Source organism: Amia ocellicauda, chromosome 21 (genome assembly GCF_036373705.1).
Source record: "Amia ocellicauda isolate fAmiCal2 chromosome 21, fAmiCal2.hap1, whole genome shotgun sequence".
In the NCBI taxonomy this organism is placed as follows: Eukaryota; Metazoa; Chordata; class Actinopteri; order Amiiformes; family Amiidae; genus Amia; species Amia ocellicauda.
The window spans coordinates 16,651,504-16,669,518 of NC_089870.1; the positions used below are offsets into that span (position 1 = coordinate 16,651,504).

The 18,015-nt window shown below is 43.8% G+C and overlaps 2 protein-coding genes across 3 annotated transcripts; one reads left to right on the forward strand and one right to left on the reverse strand.

The window, feature by feature from the left end:
* The first annotated feature begins 132 nt into the window (after positions 1-132).
* Positions 133-4,275, forward strand: LOC136717345 (zinc finger C2HC domain-containing protein 1C-like). Its single transcript, XM_066694951.1, has 3 exons — positions 133-468; positions 941-2,509; positions 2,883-4,275. The coding sequence occupies exons 2-3, from the start codon at positions 962-964 to the stop codon at positions 3,129-3,131; spliced, it is 1,797 nt and encodes a 598-aa protein (XP_066551048.1). The 5' UTR covers positions 133-468; positions 941-961; the 3' UTR covers positions 3,132-4,275.
* nek9 (NIMA related kinase 9) lies at positions 4,269-17,986 on the reverse strand. 2 transcript variants are annotated; one of them, XM_066694950.1, is made up of 24 exons: positions 17,539-17,986; positions 16,245-16,466; positions 15,231-15,408; positions 14,872-14,927; positions 14,694-14,764; positions 14,418-14,523; positions 13,627-13,758; positions 13,420-13,530; positions 13,088-13,152; positions 12,796-12,846; positions 12,492-12,684; positions 12,057-12,201; positions 11,624-11,824; positions 11,433-11,479; positions 11,114-11,275; positions 10,086-10,194; positions 9,604-9,765; positions 9,298-9,465; positions 9,133-9,192; positions 8,870-9,048; positions 8,434-8,592; positions 8,087-8,230; positions 7,590-7,643; positions 4,269-7,414 (listed from the first exon to the last, which is right to left on the reverse strand). In XM_066694950.1, exons 2-24 carry the CDS (start codon positions 16,431-16,433, stop codon positions 7,256-7,258), a joined length of 2,901 nt encoding a protein of 966 aa, XP_066551047.1. In that variant the 5' UTR covers positions 16,434-16,466; positions 17,539-17,986; the 3' UTR covers positions 4,269-7,255. The 2 variants fall into 2 exon arrangements, with proteins under 2 accessions (XP_066551047.1, XP_066551046.1); XM_066694949.1 differs by lacking the exon at positions 17,539-17,986 and having other exon boundaries at positions 16,245-17,161.
* Between the last annotated feature and the right edge of the window lie 29 nt (positions 17,987-18,015).

The following is an 18,015-nucleotide window of genomic DNA, read 5'->3' on the forward strand; positions in this document are numbered from 1 at the left end:
CACGTTTGTGTTGCGCAGACGTGGCTCTGCGCTGCTCCACCAATGGGATCGGTGCATTTCTGCAGATCTGCGCATACCTGCGAGACACGAACACGACCAATCAGCACGTAGCGTCCAGTGGTTTCCAAGGCAACCGGTGCCAACAAACGTTGTGGCAAAGTTAGAAAAAAACAAGAGGTGAGCAGATGAACACATATAGCAAGTTATACAGGGTATTACAGACTTATACAGAATATACCATTACAAATATGACAAAACGTTACCAAAAATCGTGGTTAATGTTTGTCATTCTTTGACGGAAATATAAGTCATATTAAACGGAGTGCTATACAAACGCTGATGTAAATGGAGTATTTTTAGGCCTAGTGGAGATACCGCTGTGCAAAGCATGACAAAGTCAAAGTGACGGTGAAAGAAGTCAGGAAGAGCAGTTACCTCGATTGAAAGGGAAATAAGTGGAGATATCTGGTGAGTAAAGCTTTCCTTTCTTTCTTTGTCCTTTACCTGTCCCCTAAAACATTCTCATATTGTCTACATTTTAATTAACAAGACAATTTCCAACACTTGCCTAATGTGTAAAGTGAGTTAGACAATTTGTAAAATGTAAGTAGTTAGGGATGCTGCTGAGCAGGAATAGCCCAGGTGTACAGGCCTGTTGAATGTGTCTCTGCATGTTATCTGCAATCAGTCAGTGCACAAATTACAGTGAATAGTAATGATACAGTAATATGATGTCATGTGTTTTTGTAGTATTGGTGTGAATAATCTAGCTAAATGTTGCACTCAAATTAAGTTAAATGGTCCAGCCCGGCTTACACCAAGAATATTGCATGTGATTTGATATTTGAAAACTGTAGATCATTTGGACAGAGGATCGTTAGTTATGCTTATCGTTATGTTATGCTTATAAATTATTATTCAATATATTTGTTTTAATCAGGTACCTGGAAAACAAAACTGCATGTCTTATTTGCAAATGGTATCCAATCCTAAGGCTAATGCTTTGCATGCCTCAGGGAAAGATACACACCCCAATAATCGTTTGCCAAACAGTCAGGGCTCAGCACGTTACCTGTCCAGACTACAGCTGCTGCAGAACAACTACCAACAGAAACAGCTTGAGGAAAAGGAGAAAAAAATGACGGATATCTACAGGAGGCAACAGCAAGCAGCTCTGCAAAAAGTGGGAAACACCTTCCAGCATGGCAGATATCCCTCGTCGCAAACAATGGCAAGCACCCAGAAGGGGATTGCTTTGCAAAGGGGCTACAAATCTGCAGGGACTCAGCCCAGATACAGCCGCCCCAGTCATGACCAACAGGACTGTGTAGAACCAGCAAAGGTTGCTGGAGTGGATCGAGCTTGCCCACTAAAGCCTGTTTACCACAGGAAAGCTTTTAGCCTCAACAATATCTTCAGTCCTGGTGATGTCAGGACTGTGAAACCTGTAGAGGTTCAAAATAATTCCCCATTAGTTCCCTCTCCACCTCTGGATCATCAGGATAGGTGTGATGTGAGAGAGGGCAGGAGGAGCTCCAGGGTACGAGCCCCTGAGGATAAGAGGACCCTCCCACCTGTGGCCAGCTCCCCAGGGAAAGGTGCTTCCAAGGATAAAATGAGTGGACTTCACTGGTTGCAGGGGGAGCAGCGAAGACTGAGGGCTGCCGAAGTGAGCCTGGAAGAAGAGATTCGTAAGAAGGAGATCCTGCTCAGGGCGAAGCTCAAGAGAACCGAAGAGGAGCTCAGGAGGATCCAGAGAGAGGGAAAGGATTCTGAAGAAGAAGAGGAATGGCAAAAGAAAAAAGAGCTGACCCAAAGCAGGAGGGGTCAGGGGAGACATTACGATGGCTTCCGTAAAGGGGATCTACATGGTGGCAGCAACAAGGCCGGACCCCCGGAGTCCCCAATCTTCTCAGTGTGGCCAGATCAAGAGAAGCAAACTGTCAATGCAAGGAGAAATCCCGAAGTGTTTCTACCCAGACAAAATGACACCGATTATGCCGATTCTCCCATTGAAAGTGGTAATCGCAAGGCCCGGTATATTTCCTCTTCTGAACAATCCCACTTGGAGAAACGTACAAAGACCTCCAGCAGAGTACAGTTAAAAGAGGCACCTAGGGGATACGCTAAGAAACAAGGAGATAATGTCTTTGCTGACGACAACAAGTTAGTTCCACGAGCCAGCTCTGAACAAGACACTGGAGATGATGAGGAAGGAAGGCTGCCTGTGGGACATGGAAAGAATTCCCCAAGAATTCCTACACACTCTACTGAACAAGATCCAGATGTGGTGCAAAGCCATCATGGAAACCAGGATGGAGATTCTCAGCTGGTACCTTGCATGCTATGTAACAGAAAGTTTGCTGCAGAGCGACTTGAGAAGCACAGCAAAATCTGTGAGAAGATGCAGAATTCAAAAAGAAAGGTTTTTGACTCTGCCAAATATAGGGCAAAGGGAACAGACCTGGAACAATTTATTATTCACAACATGAACAATGCATCACCTGAGGTAAGAGCTAACTCTGATTTACCCCCCTCCCCCCAAAACAAACAAACGTCATAACCAGTGAATCCAAGTTATCTTTAGTCAAATATGTTAATCAAATATATATATATTTTTTTAAAGTATGTAATTAAGTGCTTTCCAGATTGTATTTAAAGGTATGATGAATTGTATGCATGATATGTACAAATCAAACAAAGAAAATGGAAAGAAAAATTTAGTACATACTGTACCATTGGATTAAATGTCATGTGTTTGCCAAATTATGTGCCAGGGTATTATTTTCTGCTGTTTTTCGAGGCTGATTTGGACACCCTGTATGTGGTGCTAATTCTCATCTATATCACTAAGCTTTGTTCTCCATTTGGTTTTTGGTCAGCAGTCAAAGAAAAACACTTGGCGGCAGAAGCATGAAGCCTTGGTCCACAACTTCCAGCAGGCCAGGAAGGTTGATCAGGTGATTGCTAAGGGAGGGAAGGTGGCAGAGCTGCCCCAGCCCCCCCCGCAGCACAACCCTGACTACGTGTCCTGCCCCCACTGCGACCGGCGTTTTGCCCCTGGACCGGCAGAGAGACACATCCCAAAGTGCCATAACATCAGGAGCCGGCCCCGCCCCCCTCCCCGGTGAACACTACACCAGCCCCATGCCTCCTTCCCGGTGGACTCTACAATAAAAAGGAACCAAACGCAAACTCTAGCACATGGCGAGACCTTCCCAAAATGAATGAAAAATTACTTGCTCACGCTCTGCGATGTATGCATGTTAACTAATTTGTATTTTATTCCAATTAGAAAATATGACGGAAATACCTTGGTGTAACACCTTTAATGAATGCAGCCCAATATCAAATTCTTTATTGTATGAAATGTGAGGTTTGTTCCGTTTCAAAAGAACAAGCCTTCCAGTGTTCACATTCAACTTCAAATGAACTGAACCGTACAAAAACCTACAGTGTGAACAGGGCCTAACTGAGCACACACCATTCGGAAACTGAATAATAATAATAACTGCCTTATATTTTGTTGGACTGTTATTAACATTGTCCTGATCATTTTATTATGATACGTTTTATTGTGACAAAATATAAATTTTTGTTGTTGAATATATTAACTATTTTATTTGACATTCTATAGGTGTACCTCCATGTTTATCATTTGAATTAGGTCAGTATTTTATAACCAATAGGTCACTGTAAGCTTCCTTAGAGGCCTGGAATCCATTCATAAGCTAGTTGTTGATATGGTAATTATTTATTACTTATCAAAAAACAATTATGTTACATAGCCTCTTACCCTTGCTTTATACAAAATACAGCTTTAAGTATTTTTATTGAAATACATAAAATGTGTAGTATTAATTCAAGGAAAAGCCTATTTATTCAATATTGATACTTTATGGATAACTATCATATTTAGGGACACATTGTAAACTACAATATTAGTTTTTTTTTGGGGGGGACTGTACATTTAAATAAGTATAAAATAATATTAAAATAATAATATTAAAAAAAAAGCCACTGGATATTTTTTGAAGGCACACTTATGAACACTTGCATGTCATTAAAGTAGTAAATGACATGTAATTTTAGTCATTCGTATATTTTTTAAATATGATACAATATATTCCTAATTTTCTGAGGTTTTATAATTTGTTTCTGCAAGCTATTTCTTTTTAAGTGCATTAGCACTTGAATTCCACCAAATCGTTATTTCAGTTTGTTTGTGTGTTCTTGATTTGATGTGATACTGTTGAAGAAAAAACCTCAAGGCTTTAATTTTTTTTTATTAAATGTACATAAAGTACACATGATAAAAACAAACAAGAATAGATTTGTAGTGTACAGGCAAAGTTCTCAAGTAAGACAGAAACTTTGACTTACCTACTACAAAATCAAAGCTCAACATAATTGTCAGAATATAACATCCCACAACCTCACAGTAATCCCTAATGGCCAGAGCAATTGCAGGCACAATAAATACATTTTAACATGCCATGGACACAAATGTTCACAATAACCCTTATTCTTAGTTTGCATTTTATCTTTGGAAATAAAGAATTATTAAACCAGAAAGACAGATATGTAATTTTCTTCCATTCTTTGGATATTTCTATGTCCACTAATGTGGAAATAAACACCATACTATATTCAATTGAATAAACATACTTTGGTTCAAAAGGTACAAAGGCACTTATGAATATTCAAACAGTTGTGGATCATCAGCAACCTAATAGATAGTCTGTTTTTCTTTTAATGCATCCACAGAGAATATTTTACTTAAATCTGTATTGATGTGGAACCTTCAGCTACCACTTTATCCATAATTTGATCCATTAAATCCATAGAATATAAAACAACTGTTAGCATCATTATCAGAGGTATTAAAAAAACAGGAGTTGAAAATTGGTCAGCTGACTGCATTTTAATAAGTAATAATATCTATGTAAAATGTCCCCTTAGAGAAACATTGACAGCTGCTTGGGGTTGAAACATGAATATATTAAAAATGGAGACAAAATGAAGCTGACATTTGTGTGATTTTGAATATGAAAGTAGATTAAGGTTTGCTGTCCGGTTGATGCAGCAGATAATGTCTGAATGCAAATAACTGAGCACAAGGATAAATGAGAAGAATTTCCCATAGTGAATGGAAAAAAACAAATATGTGCCCCCTGGGCCAAGAACATATGGCAAATTATATATATGAAATGACCAGTCAGTGACCATCAATGAATAATGAAATAAAACAAATACCAAAAACAAAATACCAAGCCAAAAATTCAACAAATAAAACAGTATCTTTCTTCAACAGACATGCTATGTTCAATTGTTAAACACCATAATATGAGTGCATACTGATATATATTGACCTAATCTCAGCAAAGTGTGAATGTCAATATGTTCATTTGATATGATCTCTGTGTCATCAGCAACTCTTGCCCTGGAGTCAGACTGAAGCTGGCATATATAAAACAATCTTTATGGTATAGAACACCATACAATACATACAATACCCCCCCCCCCCAGCAAGACCACATAGAAATAAAAACATTATTCCATTTTCACTAGGACAGTAAAAAAGAAAAGAAAAAACAACACCCAAAACAGATTTTATCAGTAGTATGACTGTCACCTACCCTGGCATTTAGATTATGACAGTTCAAAAAACAATTCACAATCATTCACACAATTCTAAAAAATAAAAGGCCTGAATACAGAGTGTTCACTAACTAAAAAAAGCACACTAACTAATATTAGAATGTTATAATTATCATAACGGTGTCTTAAAGGAAATGAAAAAACTTCTGAAGTAGTCTCAAAAATATAAAGATGACAGTATTAGAATATTAGTAAGGCTTATGCATATACTGCCTAGGCAAAAATGGTCTATATTTTATCTTAATTATGAAAGTAAATGTTTTTAAGTTTTATATTAAGTTTTTCATGTTTGTGATACATTGCTTAATAAGGAGCTGTTATCATAAAACCTTTGGTGCATATTGTTTTTTGAAAAAAATAATAAAATCTAATTTGAGCATTGTACCCAAAATCCTCACACAGCCAGCAGTTATAAAACTTTCACAAGCTTATACAGATCATCTGAAGCGAATCCTAGAAATCATAAGATTTTCTTTTCCTTTAAAAGGTGAATCTTAAACAAAACAAAAAGTGGTAACTTATTAGGAGTCTCTTTTGGTACAAAGTGGTAATAAGAAATGCACTTTTTAACTGACCAGAGACCTGATGCACCACCACACCACCATGAGGTAAAGCATGCCTTGCTGCTATTCAAGCCCTTTGCAGCTTTATAAACTCAACGTACAGCCTGGAAACAAACTGTTTAAACAGTAGTACGATATCACATGATCTCCACTAACAGGAGGTGCCACAAACAGTTTACATCGTGCCAAAGAAAAGGGGCACAGTGCTGGCTGATAAGGTCAAAGGGTTCACTCTGGACAGCCAGATAACCATGTCAGGTTCTGTGAAATCTTGTTTAATGAATTCTGCCAGCATCCTGGTATGTCCATCTTACGAATGTCTGCCCTGACGCATTCCGTCAGCTCGTTTACTAATAACCAGGTTTCATTGACTGTTGTAACCGTGATCAGTACAGAGAGCAATTCTACGTAACGCTGTTGTTACACCACATTACAACTGGTTTCCTGGATGATAGTAAACACACCGTTTTATTTCTTATAGTACTTATAGTATAGTACACAAATCCTTTTATTTCTTATAGTACTTTTTCCATAGCTATGCAGATAAGAATGTGTTTTGAGAACTTCTATTTAGTGAAAATAAAGAATGAAGTCATAACTTTCTGATGGATAGTGTGACGCGCGTCAATTTTCAGCCCACAGGAGTTGCTCTGAAGAAAGACTCATGCATGGATCATAGATTATCACCTTAAACTGAAGAAAAGCAACCTTTAACCCTCGCCACCCCTCGTTTCATGAACTCTCCGCCACAATTCCACACCTTCCAATCACCGTATCACCTCACTACCTCCTGGCATGCACTAGCACAACGTATAAGTGAGCACAAAAACCTTTTTTGCACAACCTCTTCTGACCTTTTAGCACATCCCTCTTATCAAACGTATCTCAGCCACTCTCTGGCAGCAGAAAAGAATCCTCTCTACCCTGCAGCTGAGCCCAACTCTTGGAAACCTGGCCTGTGTAGTTGTGTTGAACTGGCCAGGATCCAATGGTCTAGGTATTAGCGTCCGCTGGTCCAGTGCAGGTCCAGACTACTGACTGTCCCTCGCTGCTCTGTCCGGTTCCTCACCCTCCTCCTCTGGCGTTCGGTCTGCCGGGTGGTTGTTGTTCGTCTCGGATCTTGCAGTGCTCAGAGTCAGGGTCTCGATGGCCTTCCACAACTTCTCATTTTCTTTCAGTTGATCGCTAAACTAAAAGGGTTTAAAAATAATACATAAAATACATAACAGCAGCAACTGACACTGTGTAGTTGTACACAGTGTGACAGTGTACACCGTTTCATGACACAGCCTGGCTTCAACTTCCACTGTCCCATACAGAAGAATAAATAACTTATAATTTGAATAATAACCAAGGTACACTTACCTGTTTCTGTAACATCTGGATCATGACTTCCTGCTGTCTGACCGTCTCTTTTAACTGTAAAGAAATGATTGTAAATGGTCAAGCTAAAGCTAAAGAACAATGCCACAACCATCAAAAATAAATAAATTCAGATATTGTACTATTATTCCTGATTAAATCACTTTTTGTTACTCACGACATCTTACTGTTTGGAGTAGTTTCTACCGTATATGTAAGTATGCATGACAAATTTATAAACCTTCCTATTTTTCACCTTTTTGCAAGGAGAAATGTGGCACTATTAATCATGCGAGTATTTATTTTCACGAGGACTGTGGTCATTTGGCGATTTTCGCGGCAATTGTTACCAGAGAAAATATTTGCGTATATGGATTAAAAAATATATTTTGACTTTGATACAGGTTTCTCCTTCATGTCTCAAATAACCCCTCCTCCATGCCTCTCAATGAAGCAGTGGCTTCAGCTGGGAGAGCAGGATCTGGGAGTGCGGAGCGTACCTGTGCCAGCTCACTGCTCACTGCGCTGCCACAGCCCTCCTCTGGCGCCTGGAGCTTCTTCTCGCACTGTGGCTCACTGCTCTTCTTCCAGCCAGCTGCCGTCTCATCCACACCGTTCACCTTCTCGCAGCCCACTCGAGCCGTCTGCACAGGATACAGCGCAAGACGTTAAAAACATCTACCAGCTGACCTTTGCTACCCACGCATCACCACCACTCAAGCCGCTTTAAGGGAGCGTTGCAATGCCACTCGGAAAGGAACCTACAGCTCTAAGAATACAGGAAACGGAAGCGTGTGTATGCTGTGTGTGGCAGGAAACCGTATATGAATACGGCCCTAAGTCTCACCGAGAGTCCCTTCTCCGCTGCCGCCGCGGCTGCCGCCTTCAGCTCCTGCAGCTCACTGTAGGGCAGAGTGGCGCTCTCGGAGATGGGCGAGGACAGAGCCGAGGGCAGGGAGTCGCCAGGGCTGGGGGGCATGGGTATGAACTCAGCATCCTGGAGCTCCTGTGGGACAGAGGGAGGGGAGAGAGAGAGAAACTGCAGTAATGAGCACACAAACTGACACACAGTGGTACTACACTCTTTTCTCAGTCTCTTTTATACAGAGATTTTGTGAAGGTTGCTTAAACCCTCTAGCTATACATACGAGATACTACATATACATAGAATCAATTTACTTTTGGCCAAAGATCAAAGGGTGTAAAACCTTTAACTGGGGAAAATATGGCTATCATTCAAACCTGGAACTGCTTGTTGTTCGAAGGCCTTTCTTTGTACAAACCTGGCGCAACCAGATTGGGCAGGAGCTGTCAGTTTCGCTCGTCATAGACATTATGGGCGTCTCTAAGCCGTGCATCCCCGTGTCCGCCTCTACCGTGCCCCCCGAGCCACCATCACGCAGGGGGGCCTCTGAGCTGTGCTCGCTATCCAGGTCGATGGTGGATGTGGAGCCCTGCCCCACTGTACACAGACAACACAAGATCAGGACACAGAACACATGCCTCACACCCCAGGCACAGTTATATTTATTTATTTTTTACTCACCACTGCCAATAGACAGTCCACTGCTATTCGAACGGATAGTCTTTGAATTCAGCACCTTTTCTGAAATGCAAAACATAAAAATAAAAAAAGATGCTGGCATTCAATATTCCCATGTGATGTTATTTCCAGGTGAGTTCAGCACACAAGCAGGTGGGATAAACTCACCGACGATGAGGATAGTGTGCCAGCCTTTGCAGGACAGGTCGGGCACATGGTGCAGTGAACCAAATATAGGGCGCGGCAGAGCAGGGCAGACCTCCGAGCCAAAGCCCTTATCGGGGGGCATTCCCAGCCGGCCATTGCCAGCGTTCCCCCAGGCGAAAATCTGATTGTCTGAGAGGGACAGAATTGGAGTTAGGGTTCGGGGGTTATGATTAGGGTTGGTTAAATAGGGTTTAATTTAATAGATACAAATAATATTTCTTGTGTAAAGTGTTTAAACATCAACGCATTGATGTAATGCATCTTTACCTTCTGTAGCTGCAATGGTGAAGCCATCTCCGCAGGACACCTTGGTGACCACCTTGCCCCCAAACGGCCCCACCAGCAGGTTGACACCCTGGTGCTTCTTGTAGTCCCTCACGCCCAGCTGGCCATACTTATTGCAGCCGTATGTCAGCAGGCGCCCGCGCTCTGAAAACCAGCACAGAAGACAACAGCTGAGCACCACAAAAACCTTAAAAAAGCCCCCACTGACAAGACCTCCTGTTTAAACCATCTTCTCCTTTCATCTTGATCTCGGTGAACTCGGTGGCAGCTGGTTTGGCATTGCCCGTTTTCTCGTCTCCTTACATAATTTTACCTGAAGTCAAGGTTACCAGCCTGGTAAACCTAGTGAGGAACAGGGTCTCAGTGTGCGATGGAGCAGTGATCTTCCACGTGACTCCACAAGTGTCGGTCTGGCCGAGCCAATCCCTGGTTTCAGGACCTTAAAGTCAAGGATTCCCGCTTACCGTCGATAGCCGCTGTGTGCGTCTTGCCGGGGGCGATGCATCTGACCTTGAAGCGCGCCAGCTGCTTGACCAGCGTGAGGGAGGTGGTGTAGGGGATCTCCTGGTTCACCTGCCAGAGCGAGCAAAGGAGAGGGGGCTTCTCAAACACTGACACCCAAACATGACTTTCGTTGGCTAGCCAGTTCAACACAGTCACACCACTGACATCCGTCATTCTTCATTCCACTTTGGAGAGTAAGGGCAGGAGTTTGCCATTGCTTATAATATTTAAAGTATTCTTCCACTGTAATTGCTTTACATTTTTATAAACCCAAGGAAATACTTTATCTACTTCAGTGTTCAACAAATGCAACATTAATACAGCAGGGGGTACTGTCGTGTAAAAGAATAGACTATAACAGTCCTCTCTTACTTTCTCAGCCAAACGAATAGCTATGTTTAACACTGCAGTTATGGGAAAAAATGTTTATTCAGATGTGTTATTGTAGTTCGCCAAGCAATTTAAACACTTGCAAGAAGAGGGCTGATACCAAAGCATAAATCAAGCCTACATCCAGCCACAAACACCTTAAAAGGACAATCTATCTGAGAAGCCCCAGCTACCAGGCGCAGCTTGCCAGAACAGCGATGTTTCTGTCCAATCAGCACTAAGCATTAGCAAAGTCAAGAAAGGGCTGTTAACAATACTGTATGAATGTGCTTACAGTATCACCAAAAACGTACCTTCAGATCCTCATCCCTCTGATGCATTAAACCAAACAGAAAACGGTACGAGTGTGATGTCGAGCACAGGGTGTTAATATTATCAAGTTGTTTGGGTCTGGAAACCACTGTACGGCTGGACACTGACCAACACTGCATTCCTGCCTCAAGCACATAATAGCACGAACGGCACTACAATCCTCAAACATTTCAGTTCAATAGAAAAATAAGGAACACAAAGGACAGTGGACAAAGACATCCCAGAAGGAGAACCGAAAGCTGGACTGCATCAATGCTTCAGTGTCCCCGGCCCGGACCTCACTCACCTCCCCCGAGTGGTTCATGATCCCGGAGATGCCCTGGTTCAGCCCCAGCTTGTTCAGCTCGTTGTTCCCGCAGGCCAGCACTTTCCCCGACTCGGTCAGGAAGTAGGTGCCGTCGCAGCCACAGCGAACCGAGGAGATGATCACACTCTTGGGTAGGTCTACCTGAAGATAATTAATGAAAAAGGCGTTACCTCAATCACACAACGCATTCATATTATTTTATTTTTTGGGTTGAGACGAGATGAGTAAAGGGAGTACGACGGAGTATGGTTTGATGAGCACTGGAGTTTGAGAGCACAGGCTGTACAAGGCCACAAACCTGCTGTGGAGATGGCCAGTCATCCTCTGAGTCCAGCCCAAGACGACCTTCAATAAAATAAACACACAGAAGGGTAAACAAACCCTTACCGCTCCATTATTCATTGAGATAACTGATAAACTGAAAGAAACAGGGGAAACAAGAGGGTAAAGAACATAAACGAGTCTACAGTGGTCTGTGTGTGTACTTGCCGTGCTCCCCGCAGCCCCAAGAGTAGACTTCCCGGTCCTGGGTCAGCACCACCACGTGGTTGTCCCCGCAGCAGACCTGCCTGACCGGCCGCGACAGGAAGAACTCCAGCAGCACGGGCTCCAGGACCTCCATGCCCAGCTCATTGTCCACCCCGATGCAGCCGTAGTAATCCGAGCCAAACATGTACATCTGGTCTTCATCTGAAACAGACAACCAGGAAGGAAAACCGTGAGCCAACCCAAAACCGGGAATCCGAGACACCTGACATCTGCCAGTCTAGTCAAATCCAATTCAAATTCCACTCGTGCGCAATTTTCCCATTTCAATTCCAAATTCCGGAACTGAAATGGAATCAAATCAGCACCAATTGCAACGCTGGTGTCTGAGAAATCAAAGTAGTACATCAATGAATGACAAAGGTGTGAGCCTCACCAGTGACGCAGGCAGTGAAGTCAGCTCCACAGGCCACCTGGCGAATGGCTTTGCCCTGCAGCCTCTCCACCCTCCTGGGCTGGCGGTAGGAGGCCTGATCCCCGTGGCCAAGCTGCCCCACCATCTTCGCCCCACCCTGCACACTCTGCAGGAATCAAAAGGTAGAGGGTTCAAGAGACACTACTCTCACTGTGCTGAGATTTTTATTTTGTACATCTTCCATTTCTCTAGTGCCTATTGACAGACATTTACCACACAAATCAGTTAACAGAATCATTATTACCACCTGTGCATTTACATTAGTTTTATTCCAATATTTTGTCTTATTTTTCCATAAACAAGGCTTTATTTTGACCCTCAAAGTAAACCTGAAGTTGTCATTATCGTTCTACGAATACACTAACGTGAAACACACACACAAGCCCCAGTACTCACAGCCCAGGTGTACAGCTCTTTCTCCACCGTCACCACAGCAAAGTGCGTCTCCCCGGCGCACACATGCTGGGCACTACTGCCACCTTTGAAGGAGTCCAGCTTCTGGGGGGTGAACTTCCCCCCCCCCCAGAAATACACCTCTCTGGAGCGAGTGGTCACAACGGCAACAGGGCTCTCAGTTACTGTGTTCAACCTGAAGTCACATTATAAAACACACACACATAAATATATACATATAGGTGTATTTATTTATTTACAATATGGTCAGAAGTGTATATTTAGTAAAAACACATCATTAACTTACTTTGGTTTCTTGTTGGCCATATTGAGCAATGCTACCTTCTCATCCAGCTTTCTGAAACACAAAATCTGCATTAAATGTCATAATAATACTACAGTTTAATGTCACCCACTGTGCAGTAGCTGTTGTGCTTAACTAACACTTGAATCTGGTTTATGACAAACACACAGGTTTTAGAGAACCTTGGGTTAGCACTTTTAGGAAGCATTGCTTACAAAACCCCTGCCATACCCCCACCCCCACCCCCACTTTTTCCACTCCTGTCCATGAGCAACAGCACTGAGACCGAACTCACTGGCGCTGGTTGTAGATGATTGGGTGCTCCAGGATCTGGTCGGCTGTGGGCCTCTTTTCGGGATCCTTAAATGCAAGAGAAGAAACCCACCATGGTAATGACATCTCAAAATGGTCTGTAAAGTTGTCCATAAAATCTAAAGAAATTGCTGAATGTCCCAATACATGGTTTGGTGTTTACTGGCATGAGAACGATAGGCAAACCCACAATGCCACTGAGCTCCAGTAGTGTGTATGTGAGCGTAATTTCATTATCCTGGATGCTGTTTTTGGGCTCAGAAGGACGATGGCGGGTTCAGTTCCAGGGCACGACAGCACAAACTAGACACCCACCTGATCCAGGCACTCGTACACCATCTTGATGAGCTCGGGGGTGTACACGTTGGAGTCCACCTGCATGGTCCAATTGCCCTGCACGATCTTCACACACAGGTTGAGTGGGTTCTGGACACAAGACAGAAATATACATATGTAATCACGTGTGCCGATTCCAAGTGCATCTCACTCGCAAGACCACAGAGAACAGTTGAGAGGGAATACCGTGGCATCAAACGTCCTGGTCAGGGTCAGAACCTCGAAGATGACACAGCCCATCGCCCAGATGTCAGATTTGAAGTTGTACTTGACCCCTTGGCACAGCTCTGGAGACATGTAGTATGGAGTTCCTACACACTAGGAGAGAGATTTAGTTCTGTCATTATTATAATTAATACTGCCTTCTAACACATGCAATTATGTCAAAAGATTAATGCTGTAACAGCTATTGTGTAAGTACAGTTACACAGAAACCAGAAGTGTCTTTTCTATTAAGGGAAATTAAACACGCAGCAAACAGATCTAGATAGGCCAACCTCACCCTGGAAAGAAAACCAGACTGTAGGCACACACTATAACTCATGCCTTGAGATACAAAGCCTGTCCAGCTAAAAATAGCCAGAAGAGAAATGAGGGCCTCCCCTACAGCTGTTGGTCTGGACCCAGAGGAGACAGGAATAGAAAGCGGGGTGGTCAAGGACAATAGACAGCCAGGCCCCCACAAGTCCCCGCTCCTTACCGAGGCCGTCTCTGCCGAGGGATGTCAGAGCCCTGCTTTCATCAGCCGTTATGTCCCCGAGCGAAAAGGCGGATAACACACACTACTCGATGACATAAAGTGGGCAGACCACTCCACATATAGGTCACTCTGAACTATTTACAATGTGGTTTAAATAACTTTCTTTGCCGAGTTCAGAGGCAGTGATTCTACGGTGTATTAACAGAGTGTTAACAGATAACCACTCAACAAACAAGCCGGTCAGGTGTGGTTAAATGTTTCAAAACGGGATACTTACAGTCTCAGCCATGGAATACTGGGAGTCCAGTTTCTTGGCCAGCCCATAGTCACCCAATTTTATCAGGTTGGTTTTGGTGAGGAAAATATTCAGTGTCTTGATATCCCTTTAAAAAAAAAAAAAAAAACAGCATTTAAATCGATGTCACGCCTTCTCTATAGATCTTGCTAGAGCTGGTGACTTTACAAGGTACATATTATCAGTTTGAATAGTCTCCCACACACACACCATATAATGTGACAAATTCTGGGGCGTAGTATGTAGTTTTTTTATTACCTGTGAAGAATTCCTGCTTTGTGGATGTGAGCCACAGCTGAAGTGATTTGGTACAGATACCAAATCACAACCTGAAAATTACGAAACATAAAATTAAGTTACAGAATGTTAAAGACAGAGAAATGTCACTAATTAAGGAAAGGATTCTGTTTTGGCAATATATTCAAGTGTGATTTACCTCTTCTGTAAAGAGCTTTCCTTTCTGTTGATTAATTCTGTCATAAAGATTTCCCCCTGAAATGAAGACCAACACAAAACAAAGTAAACATGGATCCAGTCGTGATCATTGCAGGACTTCAGGGACTTTGGCAAAACCCTAATGAGAGTTTGACGGATGTTTTGTAAGAATGTATTGAGATTCTGCTGGAACTTGCTTGGCTGATGGAGGTGTTTGGGGGACGATGGAGGGATGTGAAGCAATGCATGCTGGGAAAGTGTGAGTCCAGCTAAAACTAAATCCAATTAAACTTGGAAAGTGAGACGAATGAGCGGTTTGGCCATTTGTATCAGCGGAAGCGGCAATCCCGCCGGACTCACCGTTGCAGTACTCTAACTCGATCAATAAGGTGTTCTTGTCCAGGAAGTGATTGTAATACGCGATGATGTTGTTGTGCTGCAGGATGGACAGGATGTTTATCTCATTCATCACGTCGCGCTGCTCCTTGTCCGAGAGGCAGTTCAGGTCCACTTCCTTCCACACGACCAACGAGTTGTCCTTCGAGAGAGACAACAAACAGCGGGAGCTTTCACTCTGACTCTCCGGTTAGAAAAGTGTTTATTTCAGTGCATTGCGCCTTTCACTACAAGGTCTGCTTCATTTGCAGAAAGAGAGGGTGATAAAAGCAGTTCTCCTGTGTGATGTATGCAGGAAAGCACTGTCTCTTAAGCTCCACCACTTTCACAAAGAACACTTTAGGTTGAGGTTAGGAGTCAATATGAGCAGATAAAGGGCTTGTTGGTGAGTGCCATGTGTTAGCTGGTGGTTTCAGCTTGCTCATACATGTGACACTTAGACTCAATAGTCACAGAAGTTTGATTGGGTGGCACCTTCATTACCCAGAGTTCAACCCAAGAGAAAAGAAGTAGCCCCGTGTTGAATTATGGGGAGCGGAGTGTCACTGGTTAGTGGTCAGTCATTCATCACTTCTAACCCAAGCAGGCTATTGTTTGAGCAGACGATGAAAAGAAATGGGCCCCTCTGATCTAGATATGCATTTACATGGGAAGTACTGCTTTTTATTCGGAGACGCAATACCTGCAGGCAGCGTTTCTATTATTTTAGCCAACCCTGCAGGTTGTGTAGGCATCTCTCAATCATCAATTACTAAATACCTGGAACAAATGGTGACCAATTAAGCCAAGCACGGAATCAATCAATTCAGTTAATTGATTAATTGATTAAGGCTGTCTGTAGCACTCCAAGCCCAGGGTTGCCTGCCACTGTTTCAGACTAACAAAATAACTTGGTTCCTACTGTGAGTTATGGAGGAGAGATGGAATTATGTATCCACAGCAATCTACATATGATCTTATGTCTGCTTGTTTACATACCTCAGTTCTTCTGTATAAGGTGGCTTCCCCAAATGCCCCTCTGCCTAGGATCCGGATGGGGATGTAATGCAACTTTTCCTCCTCTCCACTGTAGCCCCCGGACGCAGACCTCCGCTCACTGCCACTCAGGTCGCTCCCAAAATCCGAGTTCAAGGAGCTATAGCGCCTTTCGTGCTCTTCAGAAGACATCTTGTCGCTATTCCAGTAACTGAAACCGAGCAACTTCAAAGAGAACGAAAAGCTGTACATATACCAATGGAGATGGTTATTTTAGAACAAGTCGAGAATGTGTTTCTTTGTTCTGGGCGACGTTCCAAAAACGTCCCGGTAACGTTCGTGCAATCTCAACAGTGCTGACGGTTTATATTTAGTTTGCAAAACACAGCTGTGTGTTTCAGACACAATTGACTTCCATGCATATTATTAAATCAGACACGGCTCAAACAAACAAACGGGTTGCCATTTCTAATACTAGTCCTGTTTAAATCCACTCTAAAGGCACGTCCCGTGGATCATAAAGTAAAGTGAAAACACAGTGCATAACCCTAACGCAGCTCAGCTTCTGCAACTTGGCCTCTTACGGGCTGCTTGCGTTTTTGGTTTTGCTTGTGTTTTTTTTTTTTCAATCCCTCGCGTCGAGCATGGATTTCATGTCGGATTTGTTTCGCTGCTCCCAGGTTGAGATGCATCTAAAGTTTTCAGCCGCACAAACTTTTCTCCCAGTCAATGCGATCTGCACGGAGCCTCCATCTTACCCCGCAAGGGCTCAAGACCCGGAAACACTTCGCCGTGTACATGCATTGCTACAGCCCGGGCACCGGGCCGGCGGAGTCACACACACACCGTGCAGAGGCTGCGGGGGGTCGCTTGTGTTCGCCGAGCTGCTCCGATTTGAGCCGCGATCGTGCAGAACAGATGTGCGCAGATCTGCGGAATCCCGCCGATCCCATTGGTGCAGCGGCCGCTGCACCAATGGGATCGGCGGGATTCCGCAGATCTGCGCACATCTGCGCTACAGAAAGGCCGTTTTCAACTCTTCTGCAACAGATAACCACAGCTCCAGTTCTGTCATTCTTGCTTGCCATTTGTATGGTGGCAGAACCTAATACACGTCGCGGCGTTACAGTGATGTGCGTAAACGCTGTCGTCCTTTCATAGAAAAAAACAACAACAAAACCTACTGATACGAAAAAGTGTCAATCAAGTTCGGATCACGCTTCATAAGAGCAATTCAAACTTCAGCGACCCCTTCAGTGCGTTCATTGAACTGGAATTGGAATTGTCCAAGACTCACCGGTTTGGCCACTAGGGGGCAATATATTAGATCGGCTATCACAGAGAATCGTCAAATCAAACGTTTCCATCCGAAAGCAAGCGTTTATCCCGCAAAAGAAAAAGAAAAAAAAAAGATGCGTGTCTCACAGTCACGCAAAAAAGGCCGAGTCCCGCTGTGTTGCTCAGGCTGCGCTGCAGCGTCTATTCACAGGCGCGATCCCACTACTGAGCGGCACGGGGGCTTTGACCTGCTCCGTGTCCGGCCTGGGCCGGTGCACCCCTCCTTAGGCGACCTGGTGGTCCCGGGCTCCCCCAGGAGCACCATATCGATACCGAGCTTAGTGCGGACACCCGATCGGCATAGTCCGCTGCAGCTCAGAGCTCCTGAGCTCAAACGATCCGCCAGCCTCAGCCTCCCGGCAGCTGGGATTACAGGCGCACGCCACCGCGCCCGGCGAGGAGCTCCGTGTGCGGCGCGCTGTTCAGGCTGCCGGCC